The following is a 25,654-nucleotide window of genomic DNA, read 5'->3' on the forward strand; positions in this document are numbered from 1 at the left end:
AGAACTGAACTTACTGAAGGAATTAGATGTCTCAGAGTTGCATAGTGTGCTTCCAGAGAAGACACTGCGACTCCGCTCTAACAGGAACTCATGGCTCAACAGCATTATTTTTCGTTGGCAATATGTTGTTTGTTTTTTTTTTCCCTAGAACACGATTTCAAAAGTTTCCTCGTGTACTCTTCACTATCCCTTTGCCTGTTTGCTTCTGTTTTGTGAGTTGTATCTCTGATGCAACGGTTCACCGGATCATGCTTAAGACCAAACCACAGGAATGACCCGTGTCAAATACAACCACCCTCTGGGAGGCAGATTTAGTATTTTAAAAGCACAGCAAACCGCTTCAGCCGCTAAGATCACGGTGCAGCCACACAGCCACCTTCCTAGGCACCAGGAGAGAGCCGCCAGCGGCGGCAGGGAGCAGCAGGAGGCTCCAAGACCCCACAAACGCCGCCGTGTCAGAAGGCAGCCGCGGCCCGCCCAGAGCCGAGCTCCCGGCGGGCACCGACGCGCCGCTGCGGACAGAAGACCCAAACGCTTTATTCCGGCTTTGCAACGGGCGGACCAAAGCCGCCCCTGACACCACGCCTGCAGCGATGCGCGACAGCCGACAGGCACCGGCACCCTCCCCCGAAGGCACAGCCCTGGCCCGAGCCTGACAGCTCTCACCGAGTCCGCGGCGGGGCCCAGCTCTCGAAGGCCGTGCTGGGAGCCCACGAGGACCGTGCCGGGCTCGGCGCTGAGGCAGAAGCACTGCGGGGTGCCGGGGGCGGCGGCGAGGCGGCGCCCGCCGGTCCGCAGCAGCCGCAGGTTCCTCATGGCGGAGGGATGCCGGGCAGCGCCGCACCGCGCCGCTCAGGGCGCCGCCATCTTCTCCGCGGCGGGCAGGCGGGCGGAGGCGACGGCGCAGGCGCGGAGGCGACGGCGCAGGCGCAGCGCGCAGGCGGCGCAGGCGCGGTTCGGCCCGGCCGCCGCCATCTCCCGCTCCGCACCGCGGCCTCGCATCAAGCCCCGCCCAAGGGCTGCTGGAGGCTTCAGAGCCGTCCTGGAGCGGGCGCGGCGCGCTGCCACCGGGAAGCGCTGTTCCCGGCAGTGTCGCCAGCCCCGGGCCGAGCTGGCGGTGTCGCCCGTGTTCGGTGCGGATCGCTTGCTGTCAGGTCTCTCGCTGAGCCCCTCCCGAGCACCTCTCCTGTCGCGCCGTGGCACGGCGGCCGTGCGGGGCGAAGGGCGGGCGCTTCCTGCCCGTGCCAGGCCGCGGCCCCGGCGGGGCAGGTGGGCGGGCGGTGGCCGCTCGGCCGGAGCCCCCGCGCTCCGCCTGCGCCGCCTTCGCGGGGTTGTGCCGTAGGCTGCAAAACCCCTGCTTCGAGCCTTCGGCAGCTCCGTTCCCTCTATGGCTGCGTGCCTGTGCCGGGGTATAAGGTAACGCCGGGAGCAGGGTGGTTGTTTTGCAGCCGTGCTGGTACTAACGAGTTGAGGAACTCCAGGTGAGACTTCTTTTGAGGCGCTCCCAGAGTAGCCTACACATAGACATAGCCAGTGCTGCCCTGATACCGCCCTTTTTGTCACACTCGGTCCTGTCCCTCCAGCTGCAGCTGAGAGGGAGGAGAAGGCAGGTCAGGCTTCAGAGGGGACAAGGACTTCATGCAGTCGCAGGTATAGCCTTCACACTTTCCCCTTCTGTCTGTTGGAGACAGGCTCCATCAGCACTGATCCAGTCTATTGGCTGTCCGCTGTGCAAGCTGAATTTGGGTGAAATCAGCTTTGGCTACGGAAGCGTGTAGAGTTTTCATGCTGTAAGTAGCTTCATGTGCGCTACAGTTTGGGAGCTTAGGCCAGTGGAAGGATGGGCCACCGTTTTGCCTTTTGCTGCTCGGGTACTAAACTTTGCTAAAGTTGGTAATAAAACTCTGTACAGTTGGCTAAACTTGGAAAGGGGTTTCTTGAGCCCGACGGAAATGAGTCATCGTCAAAGCTCAGCTATCACTGCATGCAGAGAAAGTCAGAGCCATGTAAGGACTCCTTATTCTGGAGACGGCATAAGGAGTCGTGTGTCCCCACCCCCCCCCCGGCCAGTCCAGTGCCTGCCAAGCCCAGCAGGGCCTGGCAGCGCTGGCTGGAGGAGAGGCAGCTGCCAGAGAGCCTGCGAGCCCGGCTGTGCTGGGTGCCCCGTCCCCCTGCATGGCCCCAGGACCTGCGCCGCTGGCTTAGGGCAGCCTCCGACACCCCTGTTCCCTGCAGGACCTCTTTCGGAGGCTTTTTCAAGGGGTCAGTCTAGACCCTTTGGCCGAGCTTGATCTTACCAGCCTCCAATCCCCTGTGACACCACGTATTGCTGTCTTTACCCTGTGAAATTTGTTTGCCTTCTCTGATTTGCCCCAGCTGACTGCATGGCCGTGGCTCTGGCACAGTGGGGTCCGTGAGCAGCGGGTCTGCATCCGCTGCCCCAGCGGTTTTGCAGGCTTGGGGCGCATCCCTCCCAGCAGATGGGACCGGCTGGTTCCCTCCAGCCCGTGATCTGTCCCCCTCCGGGCTCGCTCTCATGTGCCGCGTCGCCCTGCTGAATCGTTTTCTTCCCGATACCCAGCTGAAGTGTCCTTTTTTAATTATTTTTTCCACGGCCGCAGCTGGCGCCCTCCGCTGCCCCGTCCCTGCCGCCCTCCCCCGCCCCGCCCCGGCCCGCCGGCAGCGCGGGGCGGCGGCCGGAGCGGGTACCCCCGGCCGGGGCTGCGGCTCCCGCGCGCCACCCCGCCCGCGCCGGCCGTCCTCCGGCCAGCCGCCCGGGTGCCCCCCCAGCCCGGCGCTGAGCTCCCCCCCCGCCCCGGGCCGGGCGGTGCCGGCGGTGCCAGGGTCCGGGCGGTGCCAGGGTCCGGTCGCCGCCGCGCCGGGCGGCGCAGCCCTGTGCCAGGCTCCGGCAGCCTTCGCCTGTGCCCTGGCGCGGTGCAGCTGGGCTGGGAGGCGCCTCTGCGGCGCCGGGAGGGGCGGGGGGGCTGCCTTGTGCAGCTGCGGAAAGGTACGTGCAGGCTTCGCCGCATCTTCTCTTTTCGTTGATGAGTCGGCGTCAGAGCTGCTTTCAGCTAAATATCTCTTTCAGACAGTTCCCAGGCAGCGACTGGACCGAGGGAGACTTGAGGCAGAAGCCCCTCTTCTGTTGCTGTCAGATTTGTTTTGGAGGCTGTGGTTACCTGCTTGGTGGTGCCTGCAGCAGTAGCTCTACGGCAGCAGATGGTGTCTTCCAGGGACATCTCTCCACTTCTTTTAAGGAGGTGAGATCTTCTCCTCTAGAGTGCTTTGCAGTGCAGACCTGACATGACTCTTTATAACTTGGTGCTTGAACGCAAAACGCTTACTTGATCCTGTTCACGGTGTGGACCCATGGACCGTCATGCTCGCAAGAGGTAGAAGTGTGATGGAGTCTTCAGACAGCACAGGGGATTCTTATGCCGGTACTGCCATAAAAGCCCCAGGGTCCCTTAGGGAGATTGAGACTGCTTCTTCTTCCTGATGATGGTTCCTTTGTGCCAGGAAAAATTAGCCTCGAAATGAAGCTTTTGGGTGTTTACGAAGCTTAGGTGAGGCAGCACCTTCATGAAGTGTGCTTGTTCCTGGCATTTGTGAATGCCTTCAGTAGCAAGATCCACAGTGGCACAGGAGTGAACTAAAAGAAGTTCAGTAGCTTTCCAAAAAGAGTGAACATTATCTATAGTTGTCTAAAAAGCTCATGTGGGAACAGGAGGGGGCAGCAATAAACATGATGAGGCTTAGCCAGTGCTAGGATGGGTAAGCCTTCTTTCAGTCATGGGGATAAGTCATTCCTAAGAGCATGAGCTTGGGCAACATCTCTGTGTGCTCCACCGCATTAATCTCTATTCACCTGTTGTCACACAGGTGGCTGTCCTGTTCAGTAGTTTTGTGTCTGCAGTTGGATTCCTGCTAACATAACACTGCAACAATTTATTTGCTTACATATTTGCTTCAGATATGTTAGTGTCTGAACTGAAGTCTCTGGTAGTCTTCATTTATTGATCTTTAAACCATGGGTTTACTGAAGAAAAAAATGTAAGAAATTATTTATAGGTATTTTTCTGGAGTGTTGTTAGCTTTCTTCATACAAGGGCCATGGGTGTCTGCAGCAAAAAATCACACCTGCCATGTGTTTAAGCACTTGAAAAAGTGCTCAGAAACGTGGCAGAATTGCCATCCTTCCATATGATCAAAATTCATCTGAATGTGGACCTTAGTAGCTGGCTGCGGATTTTAAGTTGGCCCCTTCTCTGAGAGGGAAGTTGGACTAGAGATCTCCACAGATCCCGTCCAGCCTTACTTTTCTATTTTTCTCTTGCACATTGTGTTCCTCTTGGGAACCGAGCAGGTTACTTTGGCCACTGAGCAACCAAGTCTCTTTTGCAACGATCACAGAATTACTTTCTTTGGTGTATAATCCATCATAGGAGGCCTACTGGATGGAGACCTAACACATGGCACGCAGGCTTTTTAACAGCAGTCCTCAACTGACACAAATGATTTATAAAGATACTGCATAAGGCTGTATGGTTTAAACACCATGTTTGTGGTGTTCAACAATACTAGTTGAACATTCAGTGGAAATGCTAGGATACACTTACCTGAAATCCCTTGACCCAAGTACGTGGCCCCCCAGAGCTTGTTATCTTGCCATGTTTTCTGCAACTGTTACTTAACATTGTTGTCTGTGGCTTTAGATGCCCTGGTTGTTGCTATTGATTTGGTATGCCCACAGACTGTACTTACTTTTCACTCAAGAGATTGTGGTACTGCTTCTTGGCTGCTAGTCCGGGCTAATTTAGGAATGGAAAAGGGAGAAAACAGATATATAGAGGTCATCTGAGCCAAGGAAGGCAGGGAGCAATGACCAAAAATCACAGACCTTGGCTGGGCAGTTTGAAAGCTAGGGACTGTTTTTTGTTGTATGCTAGACCTGAGCTTATTCCTCCTTTCTCATTTGCTGCAGGTTCTATAACAATGATGATATAGTCAGGATCTGCTATTACTTATTTACCTAGAGAATTTCCTACTTCAATCCAATTCTGAGTACATTTCCTGAAAGAGATGAAAAAAGGACCAGAAACCGGAGCTTGTCCCCTTGCCGCTCCGGGCAATTTGGTGGAGTCAAATCCAGACAATAATAGCAGCAATGGAGCCTCAGCAAAAGACATGCTTTCCTCTTCTGGAGAACTGGGAAACGGACAGCTGAAACCCAGCAGAGAAACATCCAGAAAAACACTCTGTGGCTATTTAAATAAGCTGGGCATCAAGGGGCCAATCAAGACCTGGAAGTCTCGCTGGTTCTTTTACGATGAAAACAAATGTCATTTACTATACTACAGAACTGCACAGGACATCAACCCTTTGGGGTCTATTGATCTCTCCAGCGCCAGCTTTGACTCCAAGGTGGAAAATGGGGAAGGGGTTTTTGAGATCAGAACACCAAGCAGAGTTTTTACTTTGAAGGTAAGGGGCAGCATCTTCTTGTGGGGGCTGTTATGAAACATTCCCAGTCAGGACAGACACATCTCTGCGAAGATATCTCTTAGCTTGAGTTTCACGTTAGTCCTCCCAGCCTGGACTGTTACCATTTGGACCTAAATAACTTGCATTGTTTTGGCAAGACTGGGATTCCATTACCCGTGAGATGGCTGTTGTTTAACAGAATAGGAGTAAAAGCTGAACTGGGTACTGAATTACAATCATTGAGGAGTCCTGCAGTCCACATGTAATTTGCTGAACGGAAATGAGCTCCCCTTTCTAAAATGGTTGCCCCAGCAGGAACCTTTGCTAGATTTTTCTCTCTGTGAAAATTGCTATTAAGAAACTCTGTGGGTGATTCCTGGCTAAAATAATGGTGACATTTCTGCTTAGCCTTGGAGCATAATACACCAAAAAACGTTTAAAATTAGGTCAGCAGTCCAGTAAGGTTCTATTACTAAGGGCATGCTGAAGATCTATTCTGTCCTCCCAAATCAGTTTTAGGACCAGAGGATATAGCATAGGCTTGACACAGCTGGCCTTTATTTCTGCTGACTTGGGCTGTGAAGTGGTGGTCAGCCCTTCAGGATGTGTCTCATGCTGATGAGGTTATTCTCCTCACGTTTCTGTTTTGTGTTATGTTAGGCAATCAGCAAACAGGCAATGGTGTACTGGCTGCAGCAGCTACAAATGAGACGTTGGGAATTTTGCAATGCTCAGAGCAGATTTCCTGTGGGCAGCTCACAGCTTGTGAATGAACCTCTGGCTGGCAGATCAAGTAGGTGTCGCGTATGTCAGCCTTTCTTTTGCTTTCAGCCCCCCAGTGACGAATGGTGCTCCTCATCTGTAAGTGGGCAGAGGTTTTGGCCAGGTTTTTAAATGCAGGTGCCAACTGTCAATGCGTGGTCGATGTCTGGAACTTCTGGCCTTATTACGGATGAATGTGAATGGGCTGTCTCCTAATCCACAGCATGTGGTTGGAGATGCTCAGGTCTCTTATCATCCTTATGAATTCCCTCTTGATTTTCCTCACGCATGTGAAGTGTGCACATTTGGTATATCCCCTTCCTTCCTCTTGTGAGGCCTGTGAAATTTAGAGCAAGCAAGTTTTTTTTTTTCAGCACTGGTGGGATGAAGATGTGCATCCTTAGCAGTGTGAGTACACAGGCCGGTGGATCGGGGAGGACACAAGCAAGGTGTCCACCTCTTATGACTAGATGCGCATTTTGTTTGAAACAAGTAACCCCCTCCCTAGTAAGTGTCTGCTCTGAAAGGTTCTGGGTACCTTGGCATTTTGCTACAGCAGGCAATAATTTGGTAACAAACTGTGTTTGTGGAGTGTTATCTGCACATTAAAACTATCAAACACTGTTTGGGATAGGGGAAGAGAACAGCAACAGCTCCCTTCCTTATTCCTTTAGGCAGTTAAAGTTTGATTGTTTGGGGTTAGTCATTCTCATATACAAATGGTTGAAGTCCCTTGATTGTCCTTGAACAGATGACTCTATTTGTACATGGAACCTTCTGTAATTTCACCTAAAGCTAAGGAAACCTGCTCTGCTGTCCTTGTTCCACCTGGCCAGTTGAACATGTAGTAAAAAATTACCTGTAGTAAAATGTTGTGGCTCTCAAGTTACATGAAGGAGCCAAAGTCCAATGGAAGTCTGTCTTGCTCACTTGCTTCCGTGTCCTGATTTGTTTTTTTACATAGATGTTGTTGACAATGAAGACTTTCTGCCTCTAGTGAAAACACCAACAGAAGCAGTGGGTTTAAAGGCAGCGTCTTTGCCTGCACCCCAAACATCTACTGCTTTGCAGAACATCTCCCTTAAGCATCCTTGGACAGAGATACAGTAAGTGTGTGAGGAGAGCTGCAGTGCAGTTGACATGCTGGCCTGCCACTTTGTGCCTTCCTTGCCTGTCACATATTGTGTGAAATGGGACTCTTGATTAGGTGGAAGAACCATGAAGCAGCTTTTTGAAGGATATTTCAGGCGAAAGTAAACTACCTGCCAGAGTGTCTTTCACATGCCCCTGTTCCAATGCATTTCACATCATCTACCTCTCTTAGCAAAGATCCTAGTGGCAGACCTAGGGCTTGGTTAAGCTTTCTTCATTGTAGGTAGTGGTCTGCATGTCTGCTGCGATGCATCTGCACGTCGCTCTTGAAAGGGCACACAGGCAGGCTGAGCTGTACTCTGTAGGCTAGCGATAGAAGCCCATTAGCACTACCCAGTGGTTTCAAAGGACCTTGAATGTAGTTCACTGTCTAAAGCAGGAACCCCAAGCAAAAGGCACTTGAGCCTGTAATATGGCCTGACACTGTGCAGCTTCCTACTCCTTGCTGAGTTTCAAGTATGTGAATATTTCCACTGCCTACAATGATGCTGTGATCTGCAGTTGCAATGTGTAGCTCCATCAAGGCTACAAGTTACAAGACTTGGGCAGGTACAGTTGCACAAAGACAACCCCCATCAATATCTCCTTAAGTGTGTCCTAGTCACTTCTTTACATATAACCAAAAATGTGTAAGTGGCCACAGGTATGGTAGGTAGCCTGGCACCTGCCAAATGTTTTTGATGGGGAGGTTGGCTGTAGTTTTTTACCACCACTACTGTAGCTACAATCTGATGCCAATAGGAAGAAAGATCCCCCATGGGACCAAACAGGATCAGAGTCAGCTGTACGATTTTGCAGGGTATGCATTCTCTCCTCCTCACTTTGATTAAAAATAATATGATCATATATCCTCCCTCCTCCTGAGCCTTGCTTTTGCTGGCTTGAATAACAATTGCCTCCTTTCGGCTTCAAGTTGTATTGCTCCCCTGGTTCTGTGAACATTTCTTCAGGCTCTGGCACTATCAGGCTGGGTCTTCATGAGTGTAGTGTGTCCGATTTCAGCTAAGTTCATCAGATCCCTGAGCTGCTGCTGTCTCAGAGGAAAAACAAAGTGCAGCATGAGGTAGAGCAAAGTAGAGGAAAGTTGCATTGGATGAGTGCCAACTGCAGACTACAGGGAATGAAGGTCTGCTGATCTTATGTGCTGATATGTTCCCTGAGGTCAGCAGTGTCTGCTCTTCTGCTGTGGAGCCTTACAATAACAAGGCAAAAGGAGAAAAATATCTAAATGCCAACTTCATTTACAGCTAGGAAGTAGCTGACACTGAGTCTTTTGTAGATCTGAAAACAAGGGGCTTGTTTTGTTTTAGCTGATGGACAACACAGGAGTAGAAGGGAAAAGACCTGTATAGAGACAGGCAACTGTCTCACTTTCCTATATAGGTTTTACAGAAGATACTTGTGCATTTGTGTTTCTGCATGATCCTGTAAAGTCATCTCTTAGTGCTTCTGGCAATATCTGGTAGCAGCAGCTGTAACAAACTGGTTCTGGGTCTGATTGCAATTTTGTTCCTGAATCTCTTTACTGCATGAAAGTCTGTTGAGTTTGTTGTGGCAAGGTTATTAAATGTGGTTCAGAGCACAGGACCTGTGGCTTCTTTAAATGTGATCATTGTGACAGTTTTGGCTGTGCTGTAGATAGCTGAGCTTTTCTTGGCACCTGGGGATTTCTGCAGTGAGGTAAGGAAAGGGAGGAAGGAAGAGAGGGAGGGAAAAAAGGAGGGGGAGGAGGAGAGGGAGAGAGGGAAGGGAGGAAGAGAAGAATGTGGTTGACCTATTATTACCTTTGATCCTTTTGTCCAGCCTGATGCATTTATGTACAGGGCTTAAGCACATGGGGAAATATCTCCAGATGATTTACTGTGCTGATACTGATTTTATGGCACCTTCCTGATTTACACCAGTTACAACCTTCCTCCCCTCAGATCCACCAGTGCCGTGAACAGTTCATTTTCTCAGCACGTGAAGGAGATGATAGGCTTTGGGAGGAGGGGTGGGATATGAGGAGAGGTAAGGCATTGAATAGTTTGAATATGCACTGATTGTAGTGATGATGACTTCTGTTCACTAGGCTGTCTTGTTCTCTTCTTGTTTCAGAAACACTGTCTACAATATCTGTGGCTCCAAGCAGCTCTGGGGCAACAATGGGAATGTCTTTAGCTTCAATGAATTCCAGGAGCATCCTGAGAACCCGGATGAGGAGCAAGAGGCAGAAGTGGAAGCACGGTGTGCAGGTGCTTGCCGCTGAGCTGTGTGAGCTGGTCTGAGTGTGGTGCCTTCCAGCAGGGAGTCAGACTTAGCCGGAAAGGGAGGGAGAGGGTGGCAAGTCTTCATGGGACATGAAAACTCTATCACATTGTCTCAGGTCCCTTCCTGTGTTGTTGGCACAAACCCAGCTTATCAGTCTGCTTCAGGCTGCATCTATCTATCTGCTACCTGTGGAACCTTCTGCAGAGGCAAAAATACCATCCATGGTGCCAGCTCCATACTGGTATTTCTTTGAGGCAGAACTTAAATTGCTGCATGGTCACAGGCTCAGCTCAGCAGCTCCACTGCATGCTTGGGAAGTTACCTCTCCATGATGGTAACTTGCATTTGCTGTGCGCAAGAAGGGTTAACAGGTACCATAGAACATCACGGCTTTGTTTGTTCTGGAGGTACCTCTGACTGATCCCTTGCATCTGTGCTTCAACCCTGTGGATCCCAGCAGGTCAATTTTTCTTGTCCTGTGTGTCAGTTTTCTCTGCTGAGCTGTTGTGAGTCTCTCCATAGCAAAACTCAGGAGTCCATAGTAGCAACCCAATTCTGTGCAAATTAACCCTATTTCCCTTCAGTTAAGGAGGGGATCCCAGACGATGGAAGGATGGAGCCCAGGCTGAACTGGGCTAGGAAAGCCAGGTGGATGAACAGTGGCTTCCCAGGCTTGCCTGAAGAACTGTCCAGGGAGAAGAACCTAATGGATAAAGTGAGTGTCCTACAGCAACAGATCCTGACACTCACAGAGGAAGTCAAATCACAGAAGGTGAGTGTGGCAAAGAGTTTGCTGCTTCTAAGGGCAGGGGCCTGAGACTGGTCACAGGGACTCCCTTACACCTTGGTGTTAGGCTGAGAAGTGCTCAGCAGGCACTTCCTGGGGACCAGTTGAAGCTCCTGGTGTTACCTCTTTGTATGTGCCTGATTGTGCCCAGCACAAGGAAGAACGGGCTGTCCTTCAGCCACTGCTAGGAAGTACAGCTAGCAGATGAGCTGGAAAAGGGAGGAAAAACAAACCCAAGTGCACTCTGCAGGCGTCTTGCTGGTGCATCTCTATTGTTCAGTGAACGTACGGTCCTGAATATGTACTGTGATACTGGCAGGAACTGCCAGGCTGAGTCATGCTGTTAACAGCAGGTCATTCTTTTTGAACAGTGATCCACCATTAAGAGGTGATTTGACTGTAGAAGTCAGTGCACAGGTCACTGCAAGGGCTGTGTCTCCTGGATGGTACTGGTCTTCACAAGCACGGAGCAATGCCAGGCTCTCCACTAATGATGCTAGTAGCTCTTCCAGGAGAAGAGGCAAGAGAGCCAGGTCCCATGGTGGGCAATCAGTTGCATCCTTGATTTGCTTCCTTAAATGGCTGAGATGGCAGAGCGTGAATCAGCAGCATGTTGCTGGGGCAAGCTTTTGTGCCTTCATGTGGGATGGAGTGAGGGAGGACTCTGGCAGAGGGAAGGCTAGAATGGATACAGCAGTTTCCTTCTGGTAGCACAGGTAGATTCAGACTGCATTATTTCCCTCCCTTCTATTTTACCACACTGCTGGCCAGATCTCCAGGTTCTCTGGTCTTTGCTGCGCCCACCTCCCCACCCCAAGAAGGATGACTGTAGAAAGTCAGAATTCAGACAGCGTGAGCAGCAGGTTGTCTGTTAGCAATCCACCTAAAGTCAAGTCATCTGTGGCCTGCTACAGAGACCTTTCAGGTGCAGCTCTGAGAGCAGAGCTTCTCTACTAGGGAAGCACTGTGATTTCAAGATTGCTGCAATCAGTTTTGCTTCTGAAAGAAGTCAATTTCAAGATCCTGAGGACCTTTCACTATTAACTCAGTACTGGTTGGGTCTGTGCTGTCCATTCTGCCATTGCCCTGGGCAGCACTATGGTGTAATGGCTTTACATTCCTTTTTCAGGAGCTGGTTAAACTTCTTCACAAAGCTCTGGAGGCAGCCCAGCAGGAGAAGCGAGTATCTAGCATGTATCTCGCTGCAGCGGGAGATAAGGACAGGCTGGAGCTGGTGCGCCACAAAGTGAGACAAATCGCAGATCTCACCAGTCGACTGGAAGCTCTTGAGCAAGAAAAGAAGGAACTGGAGCAGATACTGACTCTGAGAGACAGCCACATCCAGGAACTCAAGGAGCACGTGCAGCTTCTGATGGAGAAGAACCACGCCAAACAGGAAGTCATCATGGCCTTAACAGAGCAGATGGCCCGAGAGCTCTCTGACCCCCTGCAAGAAGCCAACACTATCACTGCAGAGACATTGTATAAGCAGCAGGAGGAGATTGAGCACCTGAAGGTGTGTGAGATGGCACAGGTCATTTGGGGGCTCCCATTTCTGCGCCCTCTGGTTCAGTGGGAGGGTGTTCCTTGTGGGAAGCACAGAATATACTTCTGCTAGTTGCTCCATCTGTCTCCAAACCAGAGGCAGGCTGGAAGGGGCTCACCTGATACCAATAGGGTGCTCAAAAGCATCTGGGTCCCTTTCAGCTTCAGCTCAGAGCCTGCTTTGTTTGACTTCATGTCACCGTTCAGTGCCTGCCTCTTTCTTCACTCTTCTTTTGTTTCACAGCTGCAGTCTCACTTGCTGCCTTCACTAGCTTTGTTCCTTTGTGTTTTACTCTTGCAAACAGTTTCCCAATACACCCTGGTTCTTTCAAATCCAGCCTGTTGTATGTCACTATATGCACAGTTTTAATGAACAGTTAGCATGAGGTGGAGAATTGCCAAAAGAGCCACTTACTGCATTGTGGGAGGGTGTTTTTGCTGCCAGCTGTGGGGCTGAGATTTGTGCCATTTTTTAAAAAAATGGAACAAAAGACATATATTCTTAATCTTATTTAGGTGTTTCTCTAGCTTTATATCACCCAGATGTCTCTGTTTTCTAAGCATGTACATGCAGTGCACTTAGCATTTTCAAGTGTCTTGTCTATGCATGACACTCCTATTTAATGTTGTGCCTTGATCTCCTTTGTAGGCAGTCTTTGTCCTGGGGAGTCCTGTCTTCTCCCCAGAACACAAAATTGTTGAGATATTTTCTTGTCCTTACCACAATCTGCACCTGAGGTCCCTGAACTGGGAGGGGTTTCCAAGCCCCTCAAGAACTCTCCTTGTGTGACTGTTTTCCTTCGTGGCAGGATGATATTGATGCATACAAAACCCAGAACCAATTTCTCAACTCGGAGATCCACCAGGTTACTCGACTCTGGACACGTGTTGCTGAGAATGAAAAAGCCCTTCTGATGAAGGTAAGACAAAATTATTTTTTTCCCTTGGTGAGAGCTGTTACTAATTTCTTTCCAAAGTCATCACTCGAATGGATTTTGGTCCAAACCACACGAGGAATAAGCTTTCTTCCCAATGTGTTCTTTTAGTGTGACCTTTTTTTCCTGCTTTGTGTTCCTCCGAAATTAGACATGATCATTTGTATTCTTCAATAAAAGTAAAATACCTGCAAAGCTCCATCTTAAGGGTGCTGAAACCTAACCCAGATTCTGGGCTTTTGGATACAAATAAAAAAGCAACACTATGTGTAGGGAATCAGAAAATTTTCCTGAGAGCTGGCAGACTGACTGAGCCCTGGCTCAGTCTTGATTTCTCTACCATTGGCATTGGCATTGCTAGGTGGCAGCACTCTCAGGTCCTGGAGCTAGAGCAGAGTTCTTATGTTTTCTTAAGCTCTGTTTTTATTTCTAGCCTTGTAAGTGTGCATAACCTGGTTACTCTCAGACTTGTCTAATCCTGCCTTCTGGTCCTGAACCACTTTCTCAGGCTGGTGTTGTGTGCTATTGTTTGTTCTGTGGGGTTTTTCTGGGTTTTTCTTCCCTGGGTTTTAAGGTATGTCTCCACAGTCTTGGATTCTGGAACAGGGCAAAAAGCTGCTTCTGAAGTGTTATTGCCATTTTCACATCTGTTTGCTTTCTAGTCCTTTGAAACCCTGCCTACCTCCTAACTTACTGCCCTTCTCTGATCCTGAAACTGCCGTAACCTTCAGAAAGGAAGCCATCAGACCAACATGCTCAATGTGAGCCAAAATGCTGATTAAAGTGGTAGTATGACAGTATCCCATGCTCCTTTCTTTCCCCTCTATATGCAGCCTAATTCTCTCTGTGGTTTCTGTTTTGTTTTTGTTTTCAACTGCTGCTTCCCACTGAGCAGGAGTCTTCATTGAGCTTCCTGTGAGATACTGGGTGAGTCTTGTCACCTGTGTGGCCTCAATTCCCCACTTGTGGAGTGGAGATAACAGCCCTCATTCCTTTTTTCTGCTTTGTGTGCCCCGGAGTATGGAGGTGGCAGGGAGTGTCCTGCTGTTTGAACCCAGTTGGCCTTCCTGTGTTTGAGAAATGTTGTGTACCAGTGTGATAGGACTGGAGTTGCAGAGGGGCATGTGGACACCTTGTCTGTGGTGCTACCGTGTATCCTGAAAATGGTATGGTCATAGCTCAGTCCCAGGAGCAGTGTGTTTTGTCAGGATACAGCTCAATGTGGGGTAGAGAACTTGTCTGAGGAGCAGGGAGAAAGCCTGCAGAGAACTCAGCTGCAGTGGTGGCTCTTTGGTTTTGTCATGAGCCAAGCTGGGGGGGAGGTATGGGCATCCAGTGATGCAGTGCAGTAGCTAAAGTAGGTGATGCTGTAGTAGGCCTCCTACTCAATAGGCAACTTCTGTTGCATGCTACCTACTGCAGCTTGTGCTTGTTCATAGGCTGCGATGATTCATTCACAGCTGCAGTTCCACTGACTGTAGGAAACTGATGGATGTGTTTTCTGGGGCTTCACTGTTCAGGATTCTTCACTTTATGTGCAGACCAAGCCAGTAGAGAGCAGTGGCAATGCAGGAAGAACCATTAATGAGCCAGCTCATTCCCTCTTGCTTCCTCTCAGTGTGCCTGCCTGCAAGCACGAAACTGCCAGATGGAGAGCAAATACCTGACAGTCTTGCGGAAGCTGCAGGAGGCTGTGCCTGGCCTGCCCAGCTCCCATGCTGAGTTGGTGAGGAACCTCATCCAGGAAGCGCTCCAGTGGGATGTGAAGGAAGAAGCAGAAGAAGGTTTTAATCTGAACCCTGTAAGGTAAGGCTCAAGAGCAAGGGCATATTCACACCCTTGTAGGAGTCTGGCTATGGAGGGGAATGCGCAGGCAAGAAAGATCCGGGGGCATTTCTACAGCAGGGGCTTGGAGCCATGACCTAGGAGTGGAGGTTGAGGAGGCTTATGTAGCTTGGTGGTGTGGAGACCACAAGTATCTGGTAGCATCATATCACTGTAGGAAGGGAAAGCTAAAGATGGTACAGCTAAACTTTTCTCGGCAGTGGCAGACGGTATGGCAAGTGACAACAGCCATGGTGTGCATGGGAAGTAAACACTGGACATGAGGATCAACTCTTGTCTGTAGGAGAGGAGGCCACCTGGGAGGTGGGGAATCTCCATCCTTTGGGGTTTTCTAGTCCCAGCCACACAAAACCACTGTTGCCCTGTTCTAGTGCTGGGGACAATCCTGCAGTGAAGGGGGGCTGGAGTGGAGACCTCCAGAGAGCCTTGCCACCAGCACTGCTAGGGTCCTTGCATTTGTATTTATGCTTTCCTGCTCAGTTTGTGCCCCAGTACTGTAGCAGTTTCCATTTCATCTGGTTGGTCAGACTCGCAGGTTCTCCAGGTAGCTTTGGAGATGAGACCCCAAGGCCAGGATTGGTCTCTCTGTCAAGAATATAATGATATCTTACAAGTATCCCAGCCTTTGAACTGATGATGCACAAGCCCTCAACGAGCTGTACTATCAGCGCTCCTGGTGTTTTCTGATCAGTAGGAGATTTGCGTTATGTACAGGGAGACATCAGAAGGGACTGTGGATCTCTGTTCTTTGGTCTGATGCCCCAAAGCTTTTGCAGTCCCTTCCTACAGAACTGTCTCTGCACTAGGACGTGTTAGAGAGAAGGTATACAGGTTGAGCTGGATACTCCATTAGGGGCAAGGGAGCAGGTGAGGTGAGAGAGGTCTGATGAGGTTGGGTGTAGCTCAGAGCCAAGTTACACTTCAGTTCGTGTGTGTATGCCATTGCTGCAGGCTCTCATTTGTCTTCAAGGCTCTGAGACAGTGGGCATGGCAGGGTCTCACGAGCAGCTGGCAGTGAAGGATGAGTACCTGTGCTCCGGCATGGGTGACAGGAACCTGGCAGCAGGCTGTAGTTGGCATGGCCCCAAGCAGTGAGTGGCCCTTGATGCGGGTACCAGCATTGTCCTTTGGACTAACCTCTGCCTTGTGTCCCTCCAGTGAGTATGATGAGTATGGGTTTATGACTGTACCTGACTATGAAGTTGAGGACTGGAAACTTCTGGCCAAAATCCAAGCCTTGGAGATAAAGTCCAACAACTTGCGGAGCCAGGAAGTAGTGGAGAAGCCCCTCCGTGACAGGTGGAACAGTGTTGGAGAGCTGAGCCCCTCTGCAGAGCTGAAGAACCTGATCCGAAGTGGCATTCCAGTGGAGCATCGGCAACGGGTCTGGAGGTGGATTGTCAGCCGGCACTGCAGCCATCTGCCTGACCACTACCAGCGGCTGTTACGGCAGAGCAAGAGCGCTGAGCACCCTGCCTGCCGGCAGATTGAGCTCGACCTGCCCCGCACACTGACCAACAACAAACATTTTTCCTCTCCCACCTCCCAGCTCATCCCCAAGCTCCGGAGGGTGTTGCTTGCATTCTCCTGGCACAATCCTGCCATTGGATACTGCCAGGGACTGAACAGGTGAGGAGCTAGATATGCTGCTTCTTAATGGGATAGCACTGAGAAGGTGTAGACACATACTCTGGGCTGTGACTCAAGCAACCCAGGCTCCTGCCTCTCTAGCGTTCTGTCCTGGCTCTAGGTATTTTCCTGCAGAATTCTGCATTTGGTGTCTTTTTTCACCCAGTGTTGTTGCTGGGATGAAGCAAGCAGCAGGATGCACTTGTTTGGCATCTCCATAGTTACAGAATAGGAAGGAGCAGCTATAGGAGGTAGAGTGAGGCAGTCCAAGAATAACAGCATGAGGCTGGGGCTGAATTTCTAAGTCTTAATGTGCTCAGCGGAAGAACACCCTAGTGATTCCCCTCTTTGCTGAGAAGAGTTGGAGGAAATGTTGGGAAGTGTTAGAGATGAGGGAGTTGCAGCAAATGACATGAGGGGAGGCTGAGGAAACTGGTGGTGTTCTGTCTGGAGAAGAGAAGGTTCAGGGAATCTAAAAGCTTCTTTCACTTCACAAGGAAGGCTATAGGAAAGGTAAAACCAGACTTCTTAGAAGTGTGCTGCCAAGTAAAAGAGGCACTGGCCACTAGCTGCAAGAAGGGAATTACTGGTTGGACCTTTTCACATGAGGAAAGTCTCCATAAGCTATTCCTGTTCTTTGTATGGTCTTCAGAAAGACAGTTTCCACTCTAGAGAGCCCTTGATATTATGTATCATCTTTCCAGCCTGGCTGGAAGGGGGTAAGTCAGAGCTGAAGGGGGTACAGGCTGTAGAAGAATGTATGGGAAGGTGAGCTATGTCACATAATATGGAGTATCTCGTGAGTGAGCTCTTTCCTGTGTTGAAATAGCCCAAATCAGCACACTGCTAACTTCAGCAGACCTACAGAACATCCCATTAGCTGTGGAGTCTGGCTTTGTCACCCCAGTTCCGTATTTGATGCTTCCTGTTTGCTGACAGAGGCACATGGGAAAGTAACTCACAGCTGCATGCTTCCTTCAGAAACCCACAGAACAGATTACTTGCTTCTCTGACCAAATGTCCTGCCACATTTGATGTTTTGCACGCTCATGGAGCTAGAGACATGCCAAGAGGAATCTTGGATTCTCCAGTTCCTGTGCTGGCCTATGTCTCCTCCTGCAGTGTTGCGTTGCCTCTTGTCCATCACAGATTGGCAGCTGTTGCCCTCCTCGTCCTGGAAGATGAGGAAAGTGCTTTCTGGTGCCTAGTCCATATTGTGGAGAACCTAATGCCGGCAGACTACTACAGTGACACACTGATAACATCACAGGTGAGCTGGGCACCCTCACATCTGCTTTGACTCTGATACAGTGATTTACAGTAAAGATTTAAAAGCAAGCAGTCAGCTTGCAGCGTGTTTGGTTTCTCACAGGACAGTGATACCATCTTGCAATCCCTTCCATTGCAGAGGTGTTGTAGACTTGAGAGTACAAAGTTGTTACACACAAAGGAGCAGCAAAGTTGATCCCCAGCACTAGGAAACTGGGCATGACTCCTGAGTAATCACTTGAAGGTCAGGTTAGTCAGAAGGAAGGTGCCCATTAATTGCACAGTTACTTATTTTAAGGAGGGCCTAGTAGAGGTGAAGCAGCAAATTCTGACATCTGTAGAACTAAGTATGAAGAAGACACCATTCTGCAGCCCTTCAGATGTTTCTTTGGAAACTGCACCCTATCTTTGGAGTGCCATGTGCAGACGGAAGAAAATATGGAGATTTTTATATTTACTGTACTTGCCTCAGTTCATGATCAAATACAGTGTTACTTCTGGCTTTGCGTTTCCCTGCAGATCATAAAGCCCTCTGGCCATTTGATGTAAAATGTTATTCTGTGAGTAACTTACCCTCCTGGTTCAAAGTCACTGGATTTCAAGGTTTTCAAGATGTGTTGTCTTGTATCAGATATACTACGTCCTCCCAGGCAGACACAGAGCCAAGATCAGCCCTATATAGTTCAATGGAATTGTAATTGTGTGCCCATACCACCCACACCCAGCAGCGCCCAGTCTGTTGAGCCTGGCCGTGACCTTGGTGTCTTTATTGTGTGTGGTCCTTTCAGAGAGAAAAGGGCTGTATCTGTGGGCCCACAATAGATGAGGCTACAAGAGTCAGTAGCTGAGAGTGACTGATTGTGCCACTGAATTGGTTGACTAATATTTACTGGGACAGTGGTGTGCTGGTGGAAAAGCCAACCCACAGACTGGGGAAGCAGCCAAATCACTGTGCAGATAGCAAAATGTCTATCTGGAACAGGTAGTGTTAGCTCTGAGATTTAATAGGCAGCACTCAATACTTGACAAATAGTGATTGAGAGGGAAAACATGGCAGACTGAAGACATAGAGGCTCCTCTACATTTCGTGAGACAAGAATGTCAGCTGAGGGAGCCTTTTTTAGAAAGACTTCATAACCTCGTGTTTGGTCTCTGAAAGTCTAGCCAAGACCCACGTAAAGAGGAAGGTCTAGGGTGATGCTTTGTGGGTTGGCTGGAAAACTTAAGGTTTAGCTCTTGCAGATTTTAAAGACCAAACGTGTCACCTCATCTGGTTTGTACCACTGTGCCACAGCTAAGTGGGCTGACACAGCTGAGGCAGTAGTATGATATGGCATAGGGGAAGACCTAACCATGATCTTGCTCCTTAGCACTTCCCCTCGTGAAACCACAGCTTCCCTGAGGTGATGCCTTTATAAACCTGGGTCAGGGATCTCACCAACTACGTTTCCGTGTCTCAGCTCATACAACCAGAAGCAGAGCACAGACAGTACTCAGACCACAAAGAGATGCTAAGTGAGAAGATCAGGTCCTGCTTGCAAAGTCAGAGGGATTCTAGGTATTTATTCTGTTGGGCCATGTGCAGTCATTCAGACCTGGGCAGGTTTTAATCTGTGGCATTCAATCGGATGCTCATGACATCACAGAAGATCCCAGTAAGACTGATGTGGGATGATGTGGCAGCATTTTCCCTCTTGACTTTGAGGTTGGGAAGGAATATGATTCTCTGAGTGAGAAGAATGTATGTATCTCTGCTTGTATCTTGGCCATGTTTCAGCTCCACACCTTGCACTGGGTACAGTGTACAAGTACACTGCTCAGTAATTTTGAAGGGTTGGGAGACAAAGGATTCTCTGCTTTTCCTAGGGTATGGTTAGGCTAGAAGGCAGCACCAGTGATTACCATGACATGTGTGGGCCCCTGTCCTGTTGCACCACTCCTCTCCTCCAACACCAGGACTGCTCTTGACTAGGACTTCATTGTTTTCTTTTTTATCAACTTTAGGTAGATCAGAGAGTATTCAAAGACTTCCTGTCAGAGAAGCTGCCTCGCCTCATGGCTCATTTTGAGCAGTATCGGATTGATGTCTCACTCATCACCTTCAATTGGTTTCTGGTGGCCTTTGTGGACAGCTTGGTCAGCGACATCCTCCTGCGAGTGTGGGATGCCTTCTTGTACGAGGGAACTAAGGTGCAACTCTCGGTCTAGGCCTTCCTCCCATCTGCCCCACCTCTGTGACATGATGGCAGGGCAATGGACATACATGTGTCAAAGAGATGTGGGGTTGAGCCTCTTGTCCTATCCTGCCTGGTTGGTGGGGTGCCTTGATGCCTCACAGCCTCTGTGTTGTCTGTGTACTTGCTGCCCGTAGCCAGACCTAGTCCCTGATCCTGTGCACAGAACCCCTGCCACTTTTTAGCAGGTAGTCCTGCTATGAAACAGCTCTCTGACAAGCCATGGTGTCTTCTGCTCTGTGACCCAAACACAGCTGAGCATATCACAGATACAGGCAGCAGAAGATGGGCAGGGGGTTAGTATCTGAAAACGTGAGTCTTGCACTGCCCCTGTGCATAGAGAGAACTGGAGAACCCTTGCAAAATCCCTGCGGGGTTGTAAGTTAGCTTACAGAAGGTCATTCTCTTGGGATTAGCTCTGTGCTTCTTTAGGCCTGCCCTAATGCAGCCTATTGAGAGCAGGAGAAGCCCAGCGTCCAGGCTGTACTGCAGTGCTTTCTGTCCCACCCCATGTTTTATGCGAGAAGGGCCTGGTCCCTCAACTGCCTAAGACTTTGTCAACTCAAATACCTTTCAACCCTCCAGGTGATTTTCCGCTATGCTCTTGCCATTTTTAAATACAACGAGGAGGAAATCCTAAGAATTCATGACAGTGTGGAGATCTACCAGTACCTACGCTTTTTCACGAGAATGATCACGGACGGCAGGTAGGACTGTGGGTTGTAGACAACCTTCCATCCTGGGTTTGTACTTGCTTGCCCGTTAGGTCAGTCTAAAAAGAGTTGTGACCAGTCTGTTAAGAGAGATGCATGCGAATTGGCAGGTCCATGGGACGCAGAGCAGTTTGTCTCTTTTTGACTTTCCCTTCATGGTGTTACTTAAAAGTCTTTTTGGTTCGGGCAAAGGCATGCTACAGCAGAGCAGGCCACAGAGTCTGGGCCAGCCTCCTTTTTGCAGCAGCTTGAACTGGTGCTGCCACTTGCTGGGTTTCTCTCAGCTGTAGTTGGGGTATTTGGGAACACAGCACCACTCACAACCTTTTATGACAACATGTGTCTGAGAGGAAGATTTCTGTGGTCAGAAGAGCTCAATGTCAGGAATATTCCTCCCCCGGGGCCATCAGAATTTGCATCTGATCCACCGTCTCCTGACTGGTGGCTGCACACCGGTATCTTAAAGGGGGGGTGTGGTATAACACTGTTTAAAGTGTTGCTTGGGTTGGTGTTTGTGTGAGAAGGAATTGGCTGTGATTCCTTTAAGACTCTGCTGGTTGGTGACTTTTGAGCTCAGAGAGCTGAAATCTGAGGCCCTACTCTTTGCCTACCCTGGGATGTACTTGGCATATCTGTTACCATCTGTTACCAGCCAGTAAATCAGTTCACCAGACCTGTCTTTTCCATCGTAGGAAACTGATGAGCATTGCCTTCAATGATTTAAACCCCTTCCCCATGAAACTGCTGAGGAACCGCCGGTCAATGCACAGGGAAGAGCTGGAGGCAGAGCTGTGCGAGCTGCAACAGATCAAGGCAGCCTATGTAAAAGAGAGAGCAGAGCACGGGCCTCAGGATCTGAAGGAGGTTGTTAGTGAAGAGGAAGAAGAGATTTAACAAAACCAGAGTTCCTCATCACTTCCCTCCCGCCTTGCAGGAGGTCTTCAGTAGCAACTGTCTGTAAGAGATGGAGCAGAGGGGGAAAGCTGGTCACAGCAGGAGTTCATCTGCCCCAGGAAGCAAGGCTGTAGGTATAGCACCATTTGGGGACCAAGCCAGACTTTGTAATGGATTGGAAGGTGTCAAAGGAGTTTTATCCTCTTCTGTACTTCTCCCCATTCATCCTACCCGGTCCATAGGAAATATCAGTTGTGGTACCATGACAGAAGTTGACATGGTACAAAAGACCCAGCCAGGGAGGGCTTTTCTACCTTTCCTGATGGAGGGTTGAAAGAGATCTTTATGTACAAGTAAAATCACCATAAATAATGAACCAAGAGCTCTCCCTCATTGGTACCTAAAGCTTCTGAACTGGTCAGGAAGGAAACCTGCTCTTTGAAGGTATGGTTCCTTCAGCGGCTAGTCTGCCAGGAGAGCGTGTGTTTAATATTGCAGTTACTGAGTCATGACACTGTCTCTGGATGACTGTTGGGCCTGAGGAAGTCCTGGGAGCTGGAGGACATCTGCCCATGGGACTCAGGCTGGGACAAATGACATGAGTTGTTGAAGAGCAGAGTTGCGTCTCCAGTTTATTGTTGTTCCTGTGGAAGTCCATGGGAGCACAAAGTGTCCCCCCCTGCCTGGCTGGGAAATGCTGGGAGCTCTCTCTCCTCTTTGTTTAGCTTTGAGCAGAGCAATCTATGGGTTAGCCTGATCCTGGCAGCACTGTGCCTTCCAGAGGTGAGTTTGCTCCATAGAGGACCTCTCATCTCAGTGTGAAGCCAACCGCAGCCTGGCTGCAGGCAGGGCCTAATATTATGGAGACTTTGACTACCTGGGTCTTGTGATCTCCTCACATTTGGCCAGGATGAGTGTGTGGCCATCTCTCTCTTCCTCACAGCTATGCTCCTCTTGTGCTGGGTTTCTCTGTTGATATCCCTGTTTCTGACTCCCATTCATAATAGGAGGGAGGAAGTATTTTCTGTAGGAGTTTCTAATATTGAAGGTGTTTGACCCATGGAATATGGCACTCTGGGGGTGAACCTGCAAACCACTTGGACTAGGCCACAAAAGATGCCTTGATATTCTTTAGAAAAAACAATAATTTCCCCTGAACCAAGGAGCTGGCCTCCCTGGGTCTAGCACACAGAGATGCCCTGCCGGGTCTAGCACACAGAGATGCCCTGCCTGCCTCTGGGAATGGGGTCTGATAGCCTTCTCCCCTGCCTCCCAGGCTTGCACATCCCCTGGGCTGGATGCCCTGCCTGTGCAGCTCAGTCCTCCCCAGACCCAGGATGAGTCAAGTGCTTCAGATAAATACAACTTCTTTTCCCTAACATGGTGCCAAATCCTGCTGCCCCGCTCTGCTGCTGAGCAGTGCTTTATTGCGGGTGTGCCCACAGTGCTGGCACTGACAGCATGGAGCACGCCCTGCTGTAAGGGGGGCTCTGCTCTATGTTTTTAGACTGACCTTGAAGCTAAGCCCATTCAGTGGATGATGCCTCCTTCAAATCTATTGTGGTATAAAGTCGTCAGTGCTTGCAGAGGAAGGGAAAAGAAGCATTCATAGCCTGTATTGTTCTCAGTCAGGTGGGCCGTAGCCGAGATCACGGACTAGTGGAAACAGCACTAACCTCTATTCACCTGAGACATGTGGTCTGCTTCAGTGCTGCCTTGGGCACAACTGGACAAATCGGTCAGTTTCAAAGAATTATAAAAGTCTGAGTTGGGAGAGAGCTGTAGACGCCAACCACACAGCAGGGAAGTAATCAAAGTGGAAATGAGGTTTTGGGAAGAGTGAATAGATGAGCAAGAGTGAGGTAGATCCCCTGCATGTCACTGACAGCTGCACACATTGGAAGTGTGGGACAAGAAGAAAATGTTACTGGAGTCATACCACAATATCTCAAAAAAAATGCACTGGTTTTAAAATGATGCCAGCTAGCCAGAGAAGCTCAAAATGCAGAAGGTTTTTCTTTACAGGGGATATTGCTAATCTCATTTACTCATACTGCGATGTGCATGGGTGCACACAAATACAGATTTTTGCTACTGTTATGGAGTTTTGAAAGGCATTATCTTTTAAAACAAGACCATGGAAATTAGAAGTATAGTTACAGCTATATTCTTCCTAGAGCCTTTTGCAACAACTTAAAAATCTTTTTTTCCATCCTGCCCTTATGTTTTTTAAGAAAGGCATTTGAAACATGCATTATTAGACAAACCATAGGCTGACGTTTGTCTATGGTTTATAAATAAACATTGCTCTATGTGGTATATAATGACCCATTAAAAAATAAACTTTTCTGTAGAAGACATGAGGACCAAGCTGTTGTCCCTGATGGGAAATTCTGAAAATAATTGAAATCAGGAGGGAGGGACATCTCAGGGTTGTTAGAAGTTTCTCTTGTGTTGTGTCTTCACCAGCTCTTGGTTTTGCTCCACATGTGTATTTGCTGAGGGCCATTTCCTCTGGTCATACCGCCAACCAGTCACTTGTGGTCGTTCTCTACTAAAATGTGGTGGATGCAGGAATATCTGCAAGGCCTGTGCAGACCTGCACCTTAGAACCAAGCTAGCATGTCCTCATGGGCCCGGCTCCCCTTCTGCTCCACAAACTTTAGGGCTGCTAAAAAGCACTGAACTCGTGTCACAAGATGCCAGCTGGGCCCAGAGGTTAGCTTAGCCCTATGCAAGTCCCTTGGGCCCCTGCAAGACCTGCAGTGAGTATCAGTCAGTGCTGGGGGTGTTTTGAACAGAGGTTACCCCTGCATGAAGTGCACAAGGATAATTCATGCTGCCATGGCCAACTGTTGTGGTTGGAAAACGGTTTGACCTAGTTGCACAGCCCCATAGCTCCCTCTGCCTGTGCTGGGTGCCTGTGGATAAAACGGGTGTCTTTCCACCCCAGAGTCAGCCTTGGCTGAGCTTTGCTGTAGGCATAACATTACTTGTTAAATTAAGCCTTCTGTGTCTGCATTAATCTAAACCTTGGGGTATCAGCTCCAACCCTAAAAAAGATGGTTTTGATTATTTTTTTCCCCCCAGATTGTGCAATTAATCTGTAGATAACCTTGTTGCAGGACTTTGGGGCCACTAAGAGTTTATGTGGTTTTGAGAGGACAAATTGGTGGAGGGTGGCCAAACACACAGAAAGCCACGGCTGGCTCAGTAAGTCCCTGAGCTGCAAACAGGTTAGAGGCTGGGAGGCTGCCCTTCTTCACCCCTTTTTGGGGTGGGTAGTATTGGGCTGGAAGGATCTTTGGTCTGAACCACCATTACCTCTATATGCTGCAGCTAAGCCCTTGCATGCAAAAGCACTAGTGCACAGCAAAGACACTCAATCCACTCCTGTATCCTGGCACTCTGCCCTGGAAAGAGGCATTCCCCAGGAGGTTGTTTCTGTGTTGGGTTAATGTTTATCCCAAGCTCGAGCTTCTCATCCAGGGTGAAGGAGAGAGCTAAGGGACAAGGCATTGCCCATGAGCAGGAAGCAATAACACCTCGTAGCAGCAGCTGTCCCACGGTGCTGAGTTTCTTCTTCAGCCTGCAGGCTGGCCAACCTCATGCCACCATCACAGACAGAAGACCTGGGGCTGGCTCTCTTCCCATTTAAGAGCTCACTTTGGTGGCCTGAGCCAAAGCTGGGACTTCTCCAGCCATTTCCCAGTGCTAGGAGCTCCTCTACAGAACATCAGCTCTGTCTGGCCCAGGGATGTGCCAGGTGCAAGAAGACAAACTACTTTCCCACGCCAGGGCCATACTGGTGGAGCTGGCGTAATTCAAAGCCACCCGAGGTAATTTAACCGCTTTCCTGGAGTTCAGCGAGAGGCTGCAGGCCACACCGAGCCGCTAAATCGTGCGAATACGCCTGTGCGCTTTCTGCTCAGCCTCAGGAGCTCTCCAGAGAAGAAAACAGCACAGCAGGTTAGGCAGTGGAACAGGAGATATCACTAACTGTGGCAAGCACATTTGGGGTGAGGTGTCCCCTCTTCCTGCTGCAGTCAGATGCTTGCTTTAGGCACGTGGTCCACTGCCATTGAGACAAAGTGCCCATTTCTTCTTGTTATTAACTGATGGCTTCCTGCCAAGTGCAAAGTCTGGCTTTGAGAT

General features: G+C 49.6%; 2 protein-coding genes across 5 annotated transcripts in view; one reads left to right on the forward strand and one right to left on the reverse strand.

Annotated features, from left to right (window-relative positions):
• The window catches only part of ELP1 (elongator acetyltransferase complex subunit 1), a 32,821-nt gene extending 31,941 nt beyond the window's left edge, over nucleotides 1–880 (reverse strand). For both annotated transcript variants that reach the window (XM_082337132.1, XM_082337133.1), the window contains exon 1: nucleotides 667–880. In XM_082337132.1, coding sequence (XP_082193258.1) covers nucleotides 667–816 — 150 coding nt within the window. In that variant the 5' untranslated portion in view covers nucleotides 817–880. The remainder of the gene's footprint in view (nucleotides 1–666) is intronic.
• A 424-nt stretch (nucleotides 881–1,304) lies between these two features.
• TBC1D2 (TBC1 domain family member 2) lies at nucleotides 1,305–24,107 on the forward strand. Of its 3 annotated transcripts, XM_082335734.1 has the most exons (16): nucleotides 1,305–1,481; nucleotides 1,692–1,790; nucleotides 3,089–3,260; nucleotides 4,985–5,484; nucleotides 6,145–6,277; nucleotides 7,211–7,352; nucleotides 9,496–9,632; nucleotides 10,233–10,420; nucleotides 11,565–11,951; nucleotides 12,790–12,900; nucleotides 14,534–14,721; nucleotides 15,919–16,389; nucleotides 17,539–17,659; nucleotides 19,663–19,848; nucleotides 20,478–20,599; nucleotides 21,298–24,107. In XM_082335734.1, exons 4-16 carry the CDS (start codon nucleotides 5,083–5,085, stop codon nucleotides 21,497–21,499), a joined length of 2,790 nt encoding a protein of 929 aa, XP_082191860.1. In that variant the 5' UTR covers nucleotides 1,305–1,481; nucleotides 1,692–1,790; nucleotides 3,089–3,260; nucleotides 4,985–5,082; the 3' UTR covers nucleotides 21,500–24,107. The 3 variants fall into 3 exon arrangements, with proteins under 3 accessions (XP_082191860.1, XP_082191862.1, XP_082191861.1); XM_082335736.1 differs by lacking the exon at nucleotides 1,692–1,790; XM_082335735.1 differs by lacking the exons at nucleotides 1,305–1,481; nucleotides 1,692–1,790 and adding an exon at nucleotides 2,903–3,007.
• Nucleotides 24,108–25,654: the final 1,547 nt, after the last annotated feature.

Source organism: Platalea leucorodia (genome assembly GCF_965183815.1).
Source record: "Platalea leucorodia genome assembly, chromosome: Z".
Lineage (NCBI taxonomy): Eukaryota > Metazoa > Chordata > Aves > Pelecaniformes > Threskiornithidae > Platalea > Platalea leucorodia.

What these genes read in the sequence shown, in the direction of transcription:
- TBC1D2 (XM_082335734.1), top strand. Translation starts at nt 5,083, where the DNA reads ATGAAAAAAGGACCAGAAACCGGAGCTTGTCCCCTTGCCGCTCCGGGC. An exon ending in ACCTCTGGCTGGCAGATCAA is followed by an intron (nt 6,278 to 7,210) that starts GTAGGTGTCGCG and finishes TTTTTTACATAG; the next exon opens with ATGTTGTTGACAATGAAGAC. An exon ending in AAAAAGCCCTTCTGATGAAG is followed by an intron (nt 12,901 to 14,533) that starts GTAAGACAAAAT and finishes GCTTCCTCTCAG; the next exon opens with TGTGCCTGCCTGCAAGCACG.